Here is a 14,247-nt window from a genome sequence, read left to right as displayed (position 1 = left end):
GGACCCCATCTTAAAAAACAAAAACAAATGCCTGAGCATTGTCTCTGGATTTTTCCACTTATAGAGAGTCTGTCTCTATCTGTACTATTATCATATAGATATTAATATTATGTAACTTCATCTTGGAACCATAGCTAATTAAAGAATTGATTTCAAATTTGGCTTGCCTTACCAATACAGAAAGTGGGTGTGTTATCCTTTTGGAATGTGGACCTACAGATGGTGTGTAGTCATTTCAAAAGCAGATATCTTTGCCAGACAAAAAATCATATTGCGTTTCTCCCACATTATACTTATTCAGTCTCTGAGCCAACTCAGTTAAGGTGACCTAATTCATATTTATTTACACGTAATTTGTGCTTAATCTGTCATGGGATTAGAAAGAAATTTTAAAAGTAACCTGAAGTTTGCGGGTTTTGTTTGTTTTTAATAAACAAGGTCTTACTCTGTCACCCAATGTGGAGGGCAGTGGCACAATGATACCCCGCTGTACCCTCAAACTCTTAGGCCCAAGCCATCCTCCTGCCTTCTCAGCCAGGTAGCCTGTAATTTTTATTTCAGTTTTATTTAACTTCAATTTTACTCATTTTAAGAAGATTGAACCTTTATCTTCATCTAATGTCTGCTCATACTCACTGTGGGGTTGCATATTTGAGGGTTGGTTTTTTTTTTTTTTTGGAGGGGGGGGACAGGGTCTCGCTCTGTCACCCAGGCTAAAGTGCAGTGGCATGAACACAGCTCAGTGCAGGCTTGACCTAGGATCAAGAGACCTTCTGGGATCAAGCAGTCTTCTTTCACAGCCTCCTTTGTAGCTGGGACCATAGGCATGCGCCACCACGTCCAGCTAATTTTTTGTAGAGACAGTGTCTCACTTTGTTATGCAGGCTGTTCTCAAACTCCTAGTCTCTAGTGAACCACCACACCCAGCCTGAGATATTTTCATTGATAGAGTTGATAGAAATTACTGACTAATTGCTATTGGAAGGTGAGAGAGTGAAGAAAGTCAAGATTGGGTTGACTCCCCCCACCTTGCTATTTCATGGAATACCAAGAGGATGATACAGTTAATAAAGATACTGAGAAATACAGAAATTAATCTTTCATCCTCATTTCCTATTTGCATAAAACCAACCTTTTAAAATTTTTAGTTTTTAAAAAAGTTATTCTTGGCTGGGCACGGTGGCTCATGCTGATAATCCCAGCACTTTTGAAGGCCGAGGCGGGCGGATCACTTGAGCTCAGGAGTTCGAGACCAGCCTGGCCAAACTGGTGAAACCCTGTCTCTACTAAAAATACAAAAATTAACCAGGCCTGGTGGCTGACACCTGTAATCCCAGCTACTCAGGAGGCTGAGGCACGAGAATCGCTTGAACCTGGGAGACAGAGGTTGCAGTGAGCTGGGAGCATGTTACTGCACTCCTGCCTGGGTGATATAGCGAGACTCCAGCTCAAACAAAAAAAAGTTTTTCTTTTGAGACAGTGTCTTGTTCTGTCACCTAGGCGGGAGTGCAGAGGTACAATAATAGCTTATTGCAGTCTCAAACACCTAGGCCCAAGTGATCCTCCTGCTTCAGCCTCCCAAGTACCTGGGACTACAGGTGTATGCCGCTGTGCTCAGCTAATTTTGTTTTTCATTTTAATTTTTGTCTGTGTAGAGGTGGGCTTTTACTATATTGACCAAGCTGGTCTCGAACTCTTGGCCTCAAGCTGTCTTCCTACCCCCTGCCTCCGAAAGTACTGGGCATTACAGGCATGAGCCACTGCACCCAGCCTTAATTTTTATTTGTTTAGAGACAAGGTCTCCCTCTGTCACCCAGGCTGGAATGCAGTGGTGATCATTTCTTATTTTAGCCTTGCACTTCTAGGCTCAAGCAGTCCCTTTTCCTCGGCCTCCCAAGTAGCCAGGACCACCGTATCACAATGCCCAGCTAATTTTTAATTTTTTTGTGGATATGGAATCTCGCTTTGTTGCTCAGGCTGGTCTTGAATTGCTGGCCGCATTCCTCCCACACCAGCCTTCCAGAGTGCTGAGATTATAGGCGTGAGCTTCCCATGCCTTGCATTTTGGGGTTTTTTATAATCCCATCTGCATTTAGTTTAGTTTTTTGTTCCGCTCTCTTCGTTATTGTATTACAGTGTGTCTTAATGCAGGTTATGTATTTCATTTGAACCAAGTATTAGAACATTACCAATAATTTGAATCATTCTGTTCCTTCCGTATCTTCTCTCACTTTCCCTTTCCCAGCACTAAGCATCTTGAATTTTGAATCATTCTAAATACTGTGAAAATAACTTTTATCACAAACATAAATGTACTTAAGCACTGTGTGACATGTAATTTTGTTTTTAAAGTTTATAAAACATGGTATATTCAGACTTTATTTTTTTCTTGGACCTCTAAATGACCGTGTCAGACTTCTGAGACTTGCTTTTTTTTTTCTTTTTTGTTCACTCCATATTATGTTTTTAAGATTTATTCATGTGGTTACATTATGCATGTAGCCATTTATTTTCACTGCTATAAAATCCTCTTGTGTGATTCTAATCCAGTTTAATTATCCATTCTATTATTGAATGAGCAGTTTGGGTTGTATCCAGTGGTTTCTGTGTTGCACATGCATGTACTGTCTTGTATGTGCCTCACAGTGCACATACACAGGATTTCCCTTAGATGCATTGCTACTCAAAGTGTGATTGGTCGACCAGCCGACACGCCAAGATAAGGAGCTTGCATCACTGAGCTTGCTGTCTGTATCATTTGTCACTTTTTCTTCAGATGAATTTGTCCGTGAAGGAAGAGTAGTGAACATTCTTGAATATTGAACTTTGAACACTTCTTGCTCAACTCCTTATTTTGTTGTGGACGGGTTCTACGAGTAACAACATTTTAGGAAATTCCAGTTTTTTATTTCTTTGCTTGCTTTCAGACAGGGTCTCACTCTGCCACCTAAACTGAAGTACAGTGGTGTGATCAAAGCTCTCTGCAGCCTCAACTTCCCAGGCTCAGCAGTCCTCCTGAGTAGCTGGGACTACAGGCGTGCACCATCATGCATGGCTAATTGTTTTTTGTTTGTTTGTTTGTTTGTTTGTTTGTTTGTTTTTTGATAGAGGCAGAGTCTGACAATGTTGCCTAGAGTGGTCTCAAACTCCTGGACTCAGGTGATCCTCCTGCCTCTGCCTCCCAAATTGCTGGGATTATAGGCATGAGCCACCACACGTGGCCTGGAAATTTCAGTTTTTTTTCCCAAAGCATATGTACTATTTTACATTCCAGGCAGCACCACTTGATCCAGTCCTTCCTGGTGTTAGACCCTCTGCTGATCTACCAAGCGTAAAATGACATTTCATCGTGGTCTTCTATTAGGTTTTTGTTGTTGTTGTTGTTGTTGTTTTTGGGACAAAGTCTCGCCCTTTTGCCCAGGCTGGAGTGCAGTGGCACAATCTCGGCTCACTGCAACCTCTACCACCCGGGTTCAAGCCATTCTCCTGCCTCAGCCTCCTGAGTAGCTGGGATTACTAGCATGTGCCACCACATCCAGCTAATTTTTGTACTTTTAGTAGAGACGGGGTTTCACCATGTTGGCCAGGCTGGCCTCGAACTCCTTACCTCAAGTGATCCACGTGCCTTGGCCTCCCAAAGTGTTGGGATTACAGGTCCGAGCCACTGCACCGGGCAAAACCTAGTATCTTTTCTTATATTTATTGGTCATATGTACTTCTGTAAAGCAACTCTTCCTGACTTGCTTACTTTTGTATAGTATTTGCCTTTTTCTTTATAGATCTTATGTACTAATCTTTTGCAAGTTACTACACTACATGTTTTCTTCCATTTTGCTACTTCTTCTTTTTTTTTGGAGTCTTTTAATGAAGAGGAGAAGTCCTTGATTTTAATAGTTATATGTTTCAGGAATGGATGCGATAGCTCACATCTGTAATCCCAGCACTTTGAGAGGCAGAAGCGACTGGATCGCTTAGGGCTAGAAGTTAAGACTAGCCTGAACATTATAGTGAAACCACCATCTCTATCAAAAAATAAACAAAATTAGCCAGACACAGTGGTACACGCCTGTAATCCCAGCTACTCAAGAGGCTGAGGCGGGTGGATCAGTTGAGCCCAGGAGTTTGAGGCTGCAGTGAGCTATGATCTCGCCACTGCACTTCAACCTGCATTACAGAGACCATTTCTCTTAAAAATATACATAAAAGTAATGTTTAAAAAGTGATGTTTGTCATTTTTATCCTAAATGCTTTTTGTGTCTTGTTTAAGATAACATTCAAGTTTTATTTTTTCACATGTCTTTATCTAGATTTTTTTTGTTAACATATCAAAATGTAGCAGTTGGTTTTATATGGTAGTTTTATAGCTCACTACCTTCCTAAACCCTATCATTATTTCTAATAAATTTTCTGCAGATTTTTGTATGTAGACAGTTTTACTCTGTGCACATTTTAACTATTTTCTTTTCAGCTTTCCTTTTATTCCTTCTTTTTTCCTTTGAAACAGGGTATCACTCTGTCATCCAGGCTGGAGTGCAGTGGCAAGGTCTCAGCTCACTTCAGTCTTGACCTCCCAGGCTCAGGCGATCCTGCTCCCTCAGCCTCCTGAGTAGTTGAGACCAGGTGCTCATCACCATGCCTGGCTCGTTTTTGTATAGTTTGTGGACACGGGGTTTCACAGTGTTGCCCAGGCTGGTCTCAAACTTCTTGACTCAAGTGATTCACCCATCTTGGCCTCCCAAAGTGCTGGGATTACAGGCATGAGACACCACGGCCAGCCTAATTTCTTTTTCTTAATTGACTGTGTTGGCTTTGGCCTGTATGATAATATTGAAGGGAAATAGTAATATTTGTATTCTTGTCTTGCTCTTAATTTTATGTAGAGAATACTGTTGGCATCTTTCAGTGAAGAATGTTATTTGTTGTAGGATTTTTGAGAACAGCCTTTTGGAGATCAGGAACCTTCCATGTAGCCTTGATTTTCCAGGAGCTTATGGACAGTACTGAGTTTTGTCAGATACTTTTCAATGCATTTAATTAAATAGGTTTGTAGAGTACTAATATTAAGTCATCCTTGATATTACTCTGTCTAGTATATATTTTCTTGTTTAACATATTGCTCTATTCTTTTTTTTTATATAATTTGCTTAGTTTTTCGTTTGTGATTACAAATGAGATTTAGCCTAGTGTCGTCTAATATTTCTTATCCGTTGTCCCTGTTTTATTTGTGAATCAAAGTTATACTGGTATCATAGACTGAGGGAGGGGAATTCCCTCTTTTTCTATTCTCTAGGAAATATTATGTAAGATTGTAATCATCTTTTCCCTAAGAGTTTGGTAGAATTTCCCAGTATAAAACATCTGGACCTGTGTATTTTTAAGTTTTATAGTTATTTCAGTTTTTCTGACTAATATAAAGACAATTCAGGACTTCTTTTTCTTCTGGAATCAGTTTGATAAAAATAAATTTTTAGTAATTTTCCCATTTGATCTAATTTTTAAATTTTACTTGGAATAAAGTTTTTCAGAATATATTATCACTTCCTTTTTGACCTTGTTCTGTCATGATCTTTCATCCATTCCTCATATAGTTTATGTCGTCTCTCTCTTTTCTTCATCAGTTATATTTATCATTTTTATTCATCATTTGAAAGAACCAACGTTTGGGAATATTAATTCTCTTGTATATTTTTCTAAATTTCTAGTGTATTTTTTTTTCTATTTTCTTTTTTTCCATCCCTACTTTCTATATTGTTTTCTTTTTTCACTATCTCATAAAGGACATGGAGCTCATATACTTTGAGCCTTTATTTCTTTTCTGATTTAAGCCTAAGGCTTTACGTTCTCTGTAATTACTACTTTTACTTCCCACAATTAAGTTTCCATGCATAGAGAAGTTTATTTTTATATTTTAAACATCTAATTTCATTGCATTGTGGTTGGAGAAATTGATCTGTATGGTAGTGGTTATTTGAAATTTGTGAGGACTCACTTTGTGACCTAATTTATGATCACTATTTTTAAAATGTTGTGTGAGCTTGAAATTAATGTGTATTATTGCCTAATTGATGGATGTAGAATTCAGCATGTGTACATTTGTACCATCTTTCTGTGTTCATATCTGCTCTATATCTTATTGAGAGGTGTATTCAAATCCTTTTTGATGATGTTTGTCTTTGTTTCTTCCCTGCCACTCTCAGTTTTTGCTTATACGGTTGGTTGGTTGGTTGGTTGGTTGGTTGGTTGGTTTTGAGATGTAGTCTCACTCTGTCTCCCAGGCTGGAGTGCAGTGGTGCAATCTCGGCTCACTGCAACCTCCGCCTCCTTGGTTCAAGTGATTCTCCTGCCTCAGACTCCTGAGTAACTAGGGCTATAGGTGCACACCACCGCACCTGGCTAATTTTTTTGTATTTTTAGTAGAAACAGGGTTTCACCAAGTTGGTCAGGCTGGTCTCGAACTCCTGACCTTGTGATGCAGCCACCTTGGCCTCCCAAAGTGCTGGGATTACAGGCATGAGCGGCCATGCCTGGCTGCTTACACAGTTTGACATTAGTTTATTAGGTTCCTAAAAGTGTAGAAAATTAATAATTTTCTCATATTTGAAATAATAATTTTCTCATGTAATTTATTGATATGTGCCTCTGTTATACTGTGCTGGTTTGTGTCCTGTCTAGCCAAAATGTTATCCTCTTGAGATTTCAGTGAATATCTGGGTCATAGTGTTTCCCCAGTACCTGAGTCAAAATATATACTTGTCAGGCATCTGTTAAATAATAATGAATTATTTTTATTTTGACTTTATATTTTAATACATACAGAAAATCGAAAATCCTAAGCAGACAGCCTAGTTCATTTCTACAAATTCCAGACCTAGAAACAGAGCGTTACCAGCACCCTAGGACCTCCCCTTTCCCAATTGAATCTGCTTTCTGTATAATTCACCCCTTCCCCCTGTTAACCACTGTTCTGAGTGCTGACACCATAGATTACTTTTCACCTGTTTTTGAACTTTATCATACAGTGTGTGTTGTTTTGTGCCTGACTTCTTTTGTCAACTGTATGGCTATGATATTTGTTATGTATTACTGTATATATTTGTATTTCAGACACTCTCACAGCTGTATAATAATAGCTTTTACCTTTTTTCCACATTGGAGTACTTGTTCTTATTCTTTTACTTGTAGAAGGAGCTGAAGAGGAAAAAATGGAAGCCGACCCTGATGGTCAGCAGCCTGAAAAGGTAAAGTCTCACAGCAGTAAAACCACAGATAGCATGCCTTTCAGACCATAATGGTTTGTTTTTTGGGTGTTTTTGAGTCCCTCTTAGGGGACTCTAAATAATTCTATCAGCTACTTGGACTTTGCTGGTTTAAGGTATAGTTCTCACAAGATATAATATAGGACATTTTTCATTTGTTCACTGGGGAGGTGTATTCACTCCCTGTCCTCTTCTTTTATATTTTAAATATCTAATTTCATTGCATTAGAAGAAGAAGGAATATGAATTTCCCACAAAAGAAGAGGGAATATGAATACACAAGTTGGGAATATGAATACAAAAGTTATGGTTCTTGGCTGGGCGTGGTGGCTCACGCCATAATTCCAGCACTTTGGGAGGCTGTGGTGGGCGGATTACAAGGCCAAGAGATCGAGACCATCCTGGCTAACATGGTGAAACCCCATCTCTACTAAAAATACAAAAAAATTAGCCGGGCGTGGTGGTGGGTGCCTGTAGTCCCAGCTACTCAGGAGGCTGAGGCAGGAGAATGGCATGAACCCGGGAGAGACGGAGCTTGCAGTGAGCCGAGATCGCGCCACTGCACTCCATCCTGGGCGACAGAGCGAGACTCTGTCTCAACAACAACAACAAAAGTTGTGGTTCTTGTGAATATCGAATTTTAAGGTTTGAGTCCTATTCTTGTGCCAGGAGAGAATGACAGAATAGTAAGTGATTTCCTATGAGGGCTAACTGCCTGCAGAAGAATCTTTAGAAAAGAATGAGAAGATGACATATGAGGTAGGTTTTAAAGAGTAGGTAGAACTATAAAGATTGAAATAGAGGTTAGAAAATCAAAGATTCCCACTAGTTGGGGAGGAGAGACACTAAAGCCAGTGTGTGTAAAAGCTTCAAAGTAGCCAGTGTGTTAGTGGCTCAATCTCTCTTCTGTAGGAGACTGTAAATGCATGATGGGTGAGGCAGAACAGGAGGTTACAAAGGTCAGGATGTGGGCCTTTGTATTCCTTTTTTTTTTTTTGAGACAGAGTCTCACTCTGTCGCACAGGCTGGAATGCAGCAGCGCAATCTTGGCTCACTGCAACCTCCGTTTTCTGAGTTCAAGCAATTCTCCTGCCTCAGCCTCCCAAGTAGCTGGGATTACAGCCATGCGCCACCACATCCAGCTAATTTTTGTATTTTTAGGAGAGACGTGGTTTCACTATGTTTGCCAGGCTGGTCTGGAACTCCTGACCTCAGGTGATCCACCCACCTTGGCTTCCCAAAGTGTTGGGATTACAGGTATGAGCCACCACGCCCAGCCTCTGGGCCTTTGTGTTCCTAATACTGTTACTGCACAAAGGGAGCAGTCAGTCACTATTTGAGTGAATATATATAAGCCAAGATTGAAGGTCTTGATTATATGTGGTATTCTAAAATTGTATATAGTTAAGGGGAGGGTGAGGGTAATAATGAAATTGATTATAGTTCCTGCATTATTCTAAAGACGATATTTGTACTTCACATTTTTTATTTCATTTAATTCCTAAAAGAGTCTCAGCTGGGTGTGGTGTCTCATACTTGTAGTCCCAGCTACTTGGAAGGTTGTAGGATCACTTGGGAGGCTGGAGGATCACTTGATACTAGGACTTTGAAACCACCCTAGGCAACATAGGGGGACCCTGCCTGTAAGCAAACAATATAGCCTCATGAAGTCAGTGATAGTCAGTTGCGGTTTTTTCAGTTTCTAAAGCATGATCACCGATGTTCTCTCATGGTTCTTCCTGAAATTATTAGCAGATGGCTGTGTTAAAAGACTTTGTCAACTTTTCCAGCAGCATTTCAACTTGCTTCTTTGTTGATGGTGTGACATTTAAATGCTCTTAATTCTTTAAATCAATCAGTAATTATTAAGTACGCACACACACACACACACACACATATATATATTTTGTTGTGGTTGTTGTTGTTTTTGAGATGGAGTCTCACTCTTGCTGCCTAGGCTAGAGTGCAATGGTGTGATCTTGGGTCACTGCAATCTCTGCCTCCCGGGTGTTCAAGGGATTCTCCTGCCTCAGTCTCCTGAGTACCTGGGATTATAGGTTCCCGTCACCATGCCCGGCTAATTTCTTTTTTGTATTTTTAGTAGAGACAGGATTTCACCGTGTTGGCCAGCTGATCTCAAACTACTGACTTCAGGTGATCTGCCTGCCTCAGCCTCCCAGACTGCTGGGATTACAGGCGTGAGCTACTGCACCTGGCCCGGCCTGTTTTTAATCAACAAAAATATCAGTTAATTCCCTTCACATTCCTCTGGGCATTGTAACCCTTGCTTTATAGCAGAGTGTGCAGAGAGGGCAGCGACTGTGCTTTGGAGGAACATCTTGTGAGCACTCAAGTGTTGAAGTGGTAGAAAGTATTGCTCGGAATGTATTAGTTCTTTTCCAGCTGTTCTCTACAAGTCACTTTTGAATCTAGTCTATTTCTTGCCAAAAATATTGGAACCTTTTGCTAGTCTAAGATAATTACTCATAAAAAGGTCTGGGGTTTTTTTGTTCACTGCTTGTCCTCTTGTTTTATATCCCTTTCAGGCAGAAAATAAAGTGGAAAATGAAACGGATGAAGGAGATAAAGCACAAGATGGAGAAAATGAAAAAAATAGTGAAAAGGAACAGGATAGTGAAGTGAGTGAGGATACCAAATCAGGTAATTTGAGGAAACTCCTTAGATATTATTATGTAAAACTGTAAAAGGCACTGGAGAAATGAAGGTGGTTTATATAGAAATATTTCCTCATTAATTTTGGGTTTGTTTCTTAATGTAACAATAAGTATGTAATTGAGTTTCATTCAGATAGGTGCTAATACTAATGCTGGTGGCTACACTTTTTCTCTGTGCTTTTAATATGTAGAAGAAAAAGTTATTCAACAGTATTGAAGTCACCTCACAGACTTCCCATGTCATTTTCTGTGTCAGTTGCTGATACACCCCATCATGCCTGTTAGGCTTAGAGAAGTAGTCTGTTCTCAGCTTCTGATTTCCTACAGACACTAGAGTTCCTAGAGCATTTCGCTGACTGATGAGCAAGTATGTTGGCCTTAGACTTAGTTCCCCTGAATGTTCCTTTAAATATATATATCCAAGGGACCTCCACATAGAACTTAGCAAAATGATAGGAAAACAAGTGTGCTGTTTAGAAAATATGTCCCCAATAGAGGCAAACCTAAATGCATGGAATGGCTCAACAGAACTCTTAAAAAGAAGAAAAAGGCATTGACATCTCTTTGTCATTATCAGTCCTAGTTTGCTATAGTGGTGGAGGTAAGGAGAAAGATGGGTTTTCGAGAGTGGGCACGCTAGTAACAAAGCTTTCTGATATTTTCAGAAGAAAAGGAGACTGAAGAGAACAAAGAACTGACTGATACATGTAAAGAAAGAGAAAGTGATACTGGGAAGAAGAAAGTAGAACACGAAATTTCCGAAGGAAATGTTGCCACAGCCGCAGCAGCTGCTCTTGCCTCAGCGGCTACCAAAGCCAAGGTTTGCCCCTGACAGCCCTTTTCCAGTGCTCTCTTAAGGCATGAATGGTCGTATTGTTTTTAGTTAATTGGGAACATTTAGTATAAAGAGCTTTGCTCCCAATAGGAGATGACTGCTTGAATGGCATTTCTAGGTTAAGAAATCCACAGGCAGGAGGAGGGTTATAGAAATAGTAGATGCAGTCTAAAGGGTGACTTTTTTCATTCCATTCATTATACCATTTAGCCTTGTAAAGACTGCAGAGATTGAAGGCAAATTTTAAAGTCTCTTTAAGGAACTGATTATCATTTTGTTTTTAATTTGCCTGCAGAACTTATCTTGGACTATTGTTCCAATAATTTCTACCAGATTGAAATATTTATGATTTTTAAGACAAAAACCTGTTTCCTTGCCTAAATACTTCACCCTGATCTTATAGACTGAAAGGAGAGAGAGACCCTAAAATAGCTCTTTTTCTTCTTGAATTTGCCAGCTTTTCTGGGGGTGGTTTTTTCTATTTATAGTATTAGCTGCAGAGCATATTTAAGAAGACATGAGAATGTTACTTTCCTCTCTGTGTTAATTTAGCATTTTAAGTAATTCTAAACATGAATATGTAAGTTTTTAAAAATCTTTTCCCCTGTTCTTCATTCTACTTCAGAAGTAGTTTCCTTCCATTATAGGATATCACATTTCAAGAAACAGTGATTACTAGAACATTGCTAATCATTTTATTTTGAACTGTTTTTGATCTTTTAATAAAGATGCTTTTTCATGATCTTTAATTCCCCAGATCATTCAGCTACTGTGAACTACTTCTCTAAGTGTTTAATCTGATGTGATGAACCAATTCAAACTACAAGATTACTGTTTGAATGCCCACCCATCTGACATAGATAGAGATAATGGAGGTTAGGGAGGTGTTTACAGGCCGCAGCAAATGCTCAGTCAACCCAGACAGTTACTCCGGCTGATCATTGTTGTTATACTAACTCGAAGTCCTACAAATTTATACTACCTGCCCTTTTCCTAATAACTAAAACTAGGTAATACTTCCTAATAACTAAAATTAGCTAAAGAATCAGAAAGATATCTCCTGTCTGATTCTTTAGCTAATTTTAGTTATTCTATCTCCCCTACATCCCCCTCTGGGAAGTTTTGAGGTACATGCTTGCTTAAGTGACGGCTAATATAACTTGACTCTTTTTCACCATTTGTCCGGTTTTGCTCTTTCATTGCAAACATCTTTTTTAGTCTGTCTTCTGCTACCCTGGAGTGTTTGGGCATCTCTTTGTCTCTGAGCTGCTCAAGTTCTTACTGTAATACTGTCATTAGGTGTTTTAGAGACCTTAAGGATTAACGTGGTCATAGTCTCTCACATTTTATGTATATGTGTGTGTGTGTGTGTGTGTGTGTGTGTGTGTGTGTGTGTGTGTATATATTTCTTTTTTTTTTTTTTTTTTTTGAGACAGTCTCACTCTGTCTCCCAGGCTGTAGTGCAGTGGTGTGATCTTGGCTCACTGCAACCTCCGCCTCCTGGATTCCAGCGATTCTCCTGTCTCAGCCTCCCAAGTAGCTGGGATTACAGGCGTCCACCACTATACCCGGCTAACTTTTGTATTTTTAGTAGAGACAGGGTTTCGCCATATTGGTCAGGCTGGTCTTGAACTCCTGACCTCAGGTGATTCATCTGCCTCAGCCTACCAAAGTGCTGATATTACAGGCATGAGACACCGTGCCCGGCCTCTCGCATTATAAATGAGGAGCTAGAGGTGGAGAGGGCTTTCTCCTTTGTGCCCTTCCTCAGTCTTCAAACCTGCAACCTCGGCTCATTTTTGACTCCTGGTTCCATCATTTTCCATAGCTATTCAGCCAGCAAATTCTTCATGGTGCTTTAGATCACCTGCTAATGTTCAACTGCTCACTCAGGTCAGCATCCCTTAATCTTTTGCCTGTCTCCTCAGTCCCATTCTCTAACCCGCAGCCAATGTAATCTTCTTGCTTTTTAACTTGTTCTTAAGTATAACTCATATTCAAATAAATGGACATACTTAAGCCTACACCTTTGTGAATTTTTGACAAACTGGGCCCACCTATGTCACAAGCATCCGTTTCAATAAACAACATTACCAGCCCCTCCAGAAGCTTCCTCTTATTCCAATTACTTTGCCTTCCCTGGAGAGTAATCACTAGTCTGTCTCATTACACCGTAGATTAGTTTCTCCCTTTTTTTTTTTTAACTTCATATAAATGGAATCCTATATTATGTGCAGAAATCTTTAAAAATGCAAATAGGAACATGTTACTTTCTTCAGTAACCTCCCTATCTCTCTCTGGCTGCAATTTCAAACTCTTTAGTAGAGAATTTAGGATTTTTCTATAATCAGGACCCTACTTAGTTCTCAACCCTTATTTCTTACCTGTCCTTCCTGAACTGTTTCTTGTAGTTCTGCCAAACAGAATTTATTCTTTTATCTCTATCTAAGCTTTTTCGGGCATTCTTTTCTTACAGAGCATGGTTTTTTCTTCCTATTATTTCTCCTCTTTAAATTGTTTTGTAGAGACTGGGTTTTGCCATGTTACCCAGGCTGGTCTGGAGCTCTTGGGCTCAAGAGATTTGCCCACCTTGACCTCTCAATGTGTCAGGATTACAGGCATGAGCCACCTCACCTGGCCAGTTTCTCCTCTTGATACCACTGTGCTATGCTTCAGTATATATTGCCATAGGAAGAACTAAAATGGTAGATTACCTTTTAAAAGTTTCACGAGGCTGGGTGCAGTGGCTCACACCTGTAATTGCAGCACTTTAGGAGGCCAAGGCAGGAGGATCACTTTTGCTCAGGAGTTCAGGACCAGCCTGGGCAGCATAGTGAGACTCTATCTCTACAAAAAAAAAAAATTTCTTTTAAGTTTCACAAATGCTTCATGATGTTTTCCTCTGGCCTCATAGCTGTTACTGTGTGCAACTTTGGGCACAAAGATTTGCCTGGTATACACTACTGATTATCTTACAATAGCTTGACTCCTTCACTGCAGAGAAACTACTTTTATGGATCATTTGGCCTGCCCCTTCACTATTCCATACAAAATTTAAAAGGTGTCCAAAGAAGAATTTCTCTCCAGGTCATTGAACTTTCACTCCCTCGTCATCAGTCACTCTTCCTTCTATTTACTAGGAGCTCGTATCTTCATTCTCAAAACACCTAGGTTTCCCTCTGAGTTATGAAAGTGTACAAATGCTCATGCTGCACGACTTGGCACATGTGAACCCTTCAGTGCCACTTACAGCTGGGATCTGATAAATTTGATAGCACACATGATCATTTTCATACTACGTGGTAATTAAGGGGGTAAGGAATTCACTTGAATTACTATAATTAATATATAACTTATGTAGCCAATCCAAGTTTCTCTTATTCTCATTTTCTTCTGTGTCTATAAACAGCTTTGTTATTAAAAGTTTTCCTTAAGAATCTTTTGTCATACTGACGTGGAGTGATAATTAGAGGTTCTAGGT

General features: G+C 39.7%; 1 protein-coding gene across 1 annotated transcript in view; it reads left to right on the top strand.

Moving 5' to 3' along the window:
• Positions 1 to 14,247, top strand: part of SMARCC1 (SWI/SNF related BAF chromatin remodeling complex subunit C1) — a 197,583-nt gene that overhangs the window by 137,614 nt on the left and 45,722 nt on the right. The window contains exons 22-24 of the mRNA XM_031009168.3: positions 7,183 to 7,238; positions 9,803 to 9,917; positions 10,597 to 10,751. Of these exons, the coding sequence (XP_030865028.1) occupies positions 7,183 to 7,238; positions 9,803 to 9,917; positions 10,597 to 10,751 (326 nt within the window). The remainder of the gene's footprint in view (positions 1 to 7,182; positions 7,239 to 9,802; positions 9,918 to 10,596; positions 10,752 to 14,247) is intronic.

The sequence above is a fragment of the Gorilla gorilla genome, chromosome 2, assembly GCF_029281585.2.
Source record: "Gorilla gorilla gorilla isolate KB3781 chromosome 2, NHGRI_mGorGor1-v2.1_pri, whole genome shotgun sequence".
Taxonomy (NCBI): Eukaryota; Metazoa; Chordata; class Mammalia; order Primates; family Hominidae; genus Gorilla; species Gorilla gorilla.
Note: the sequence above shows the minus strand (reverse complement) of the source record. Positions and strands in the feature narration are given on the sequence as shown.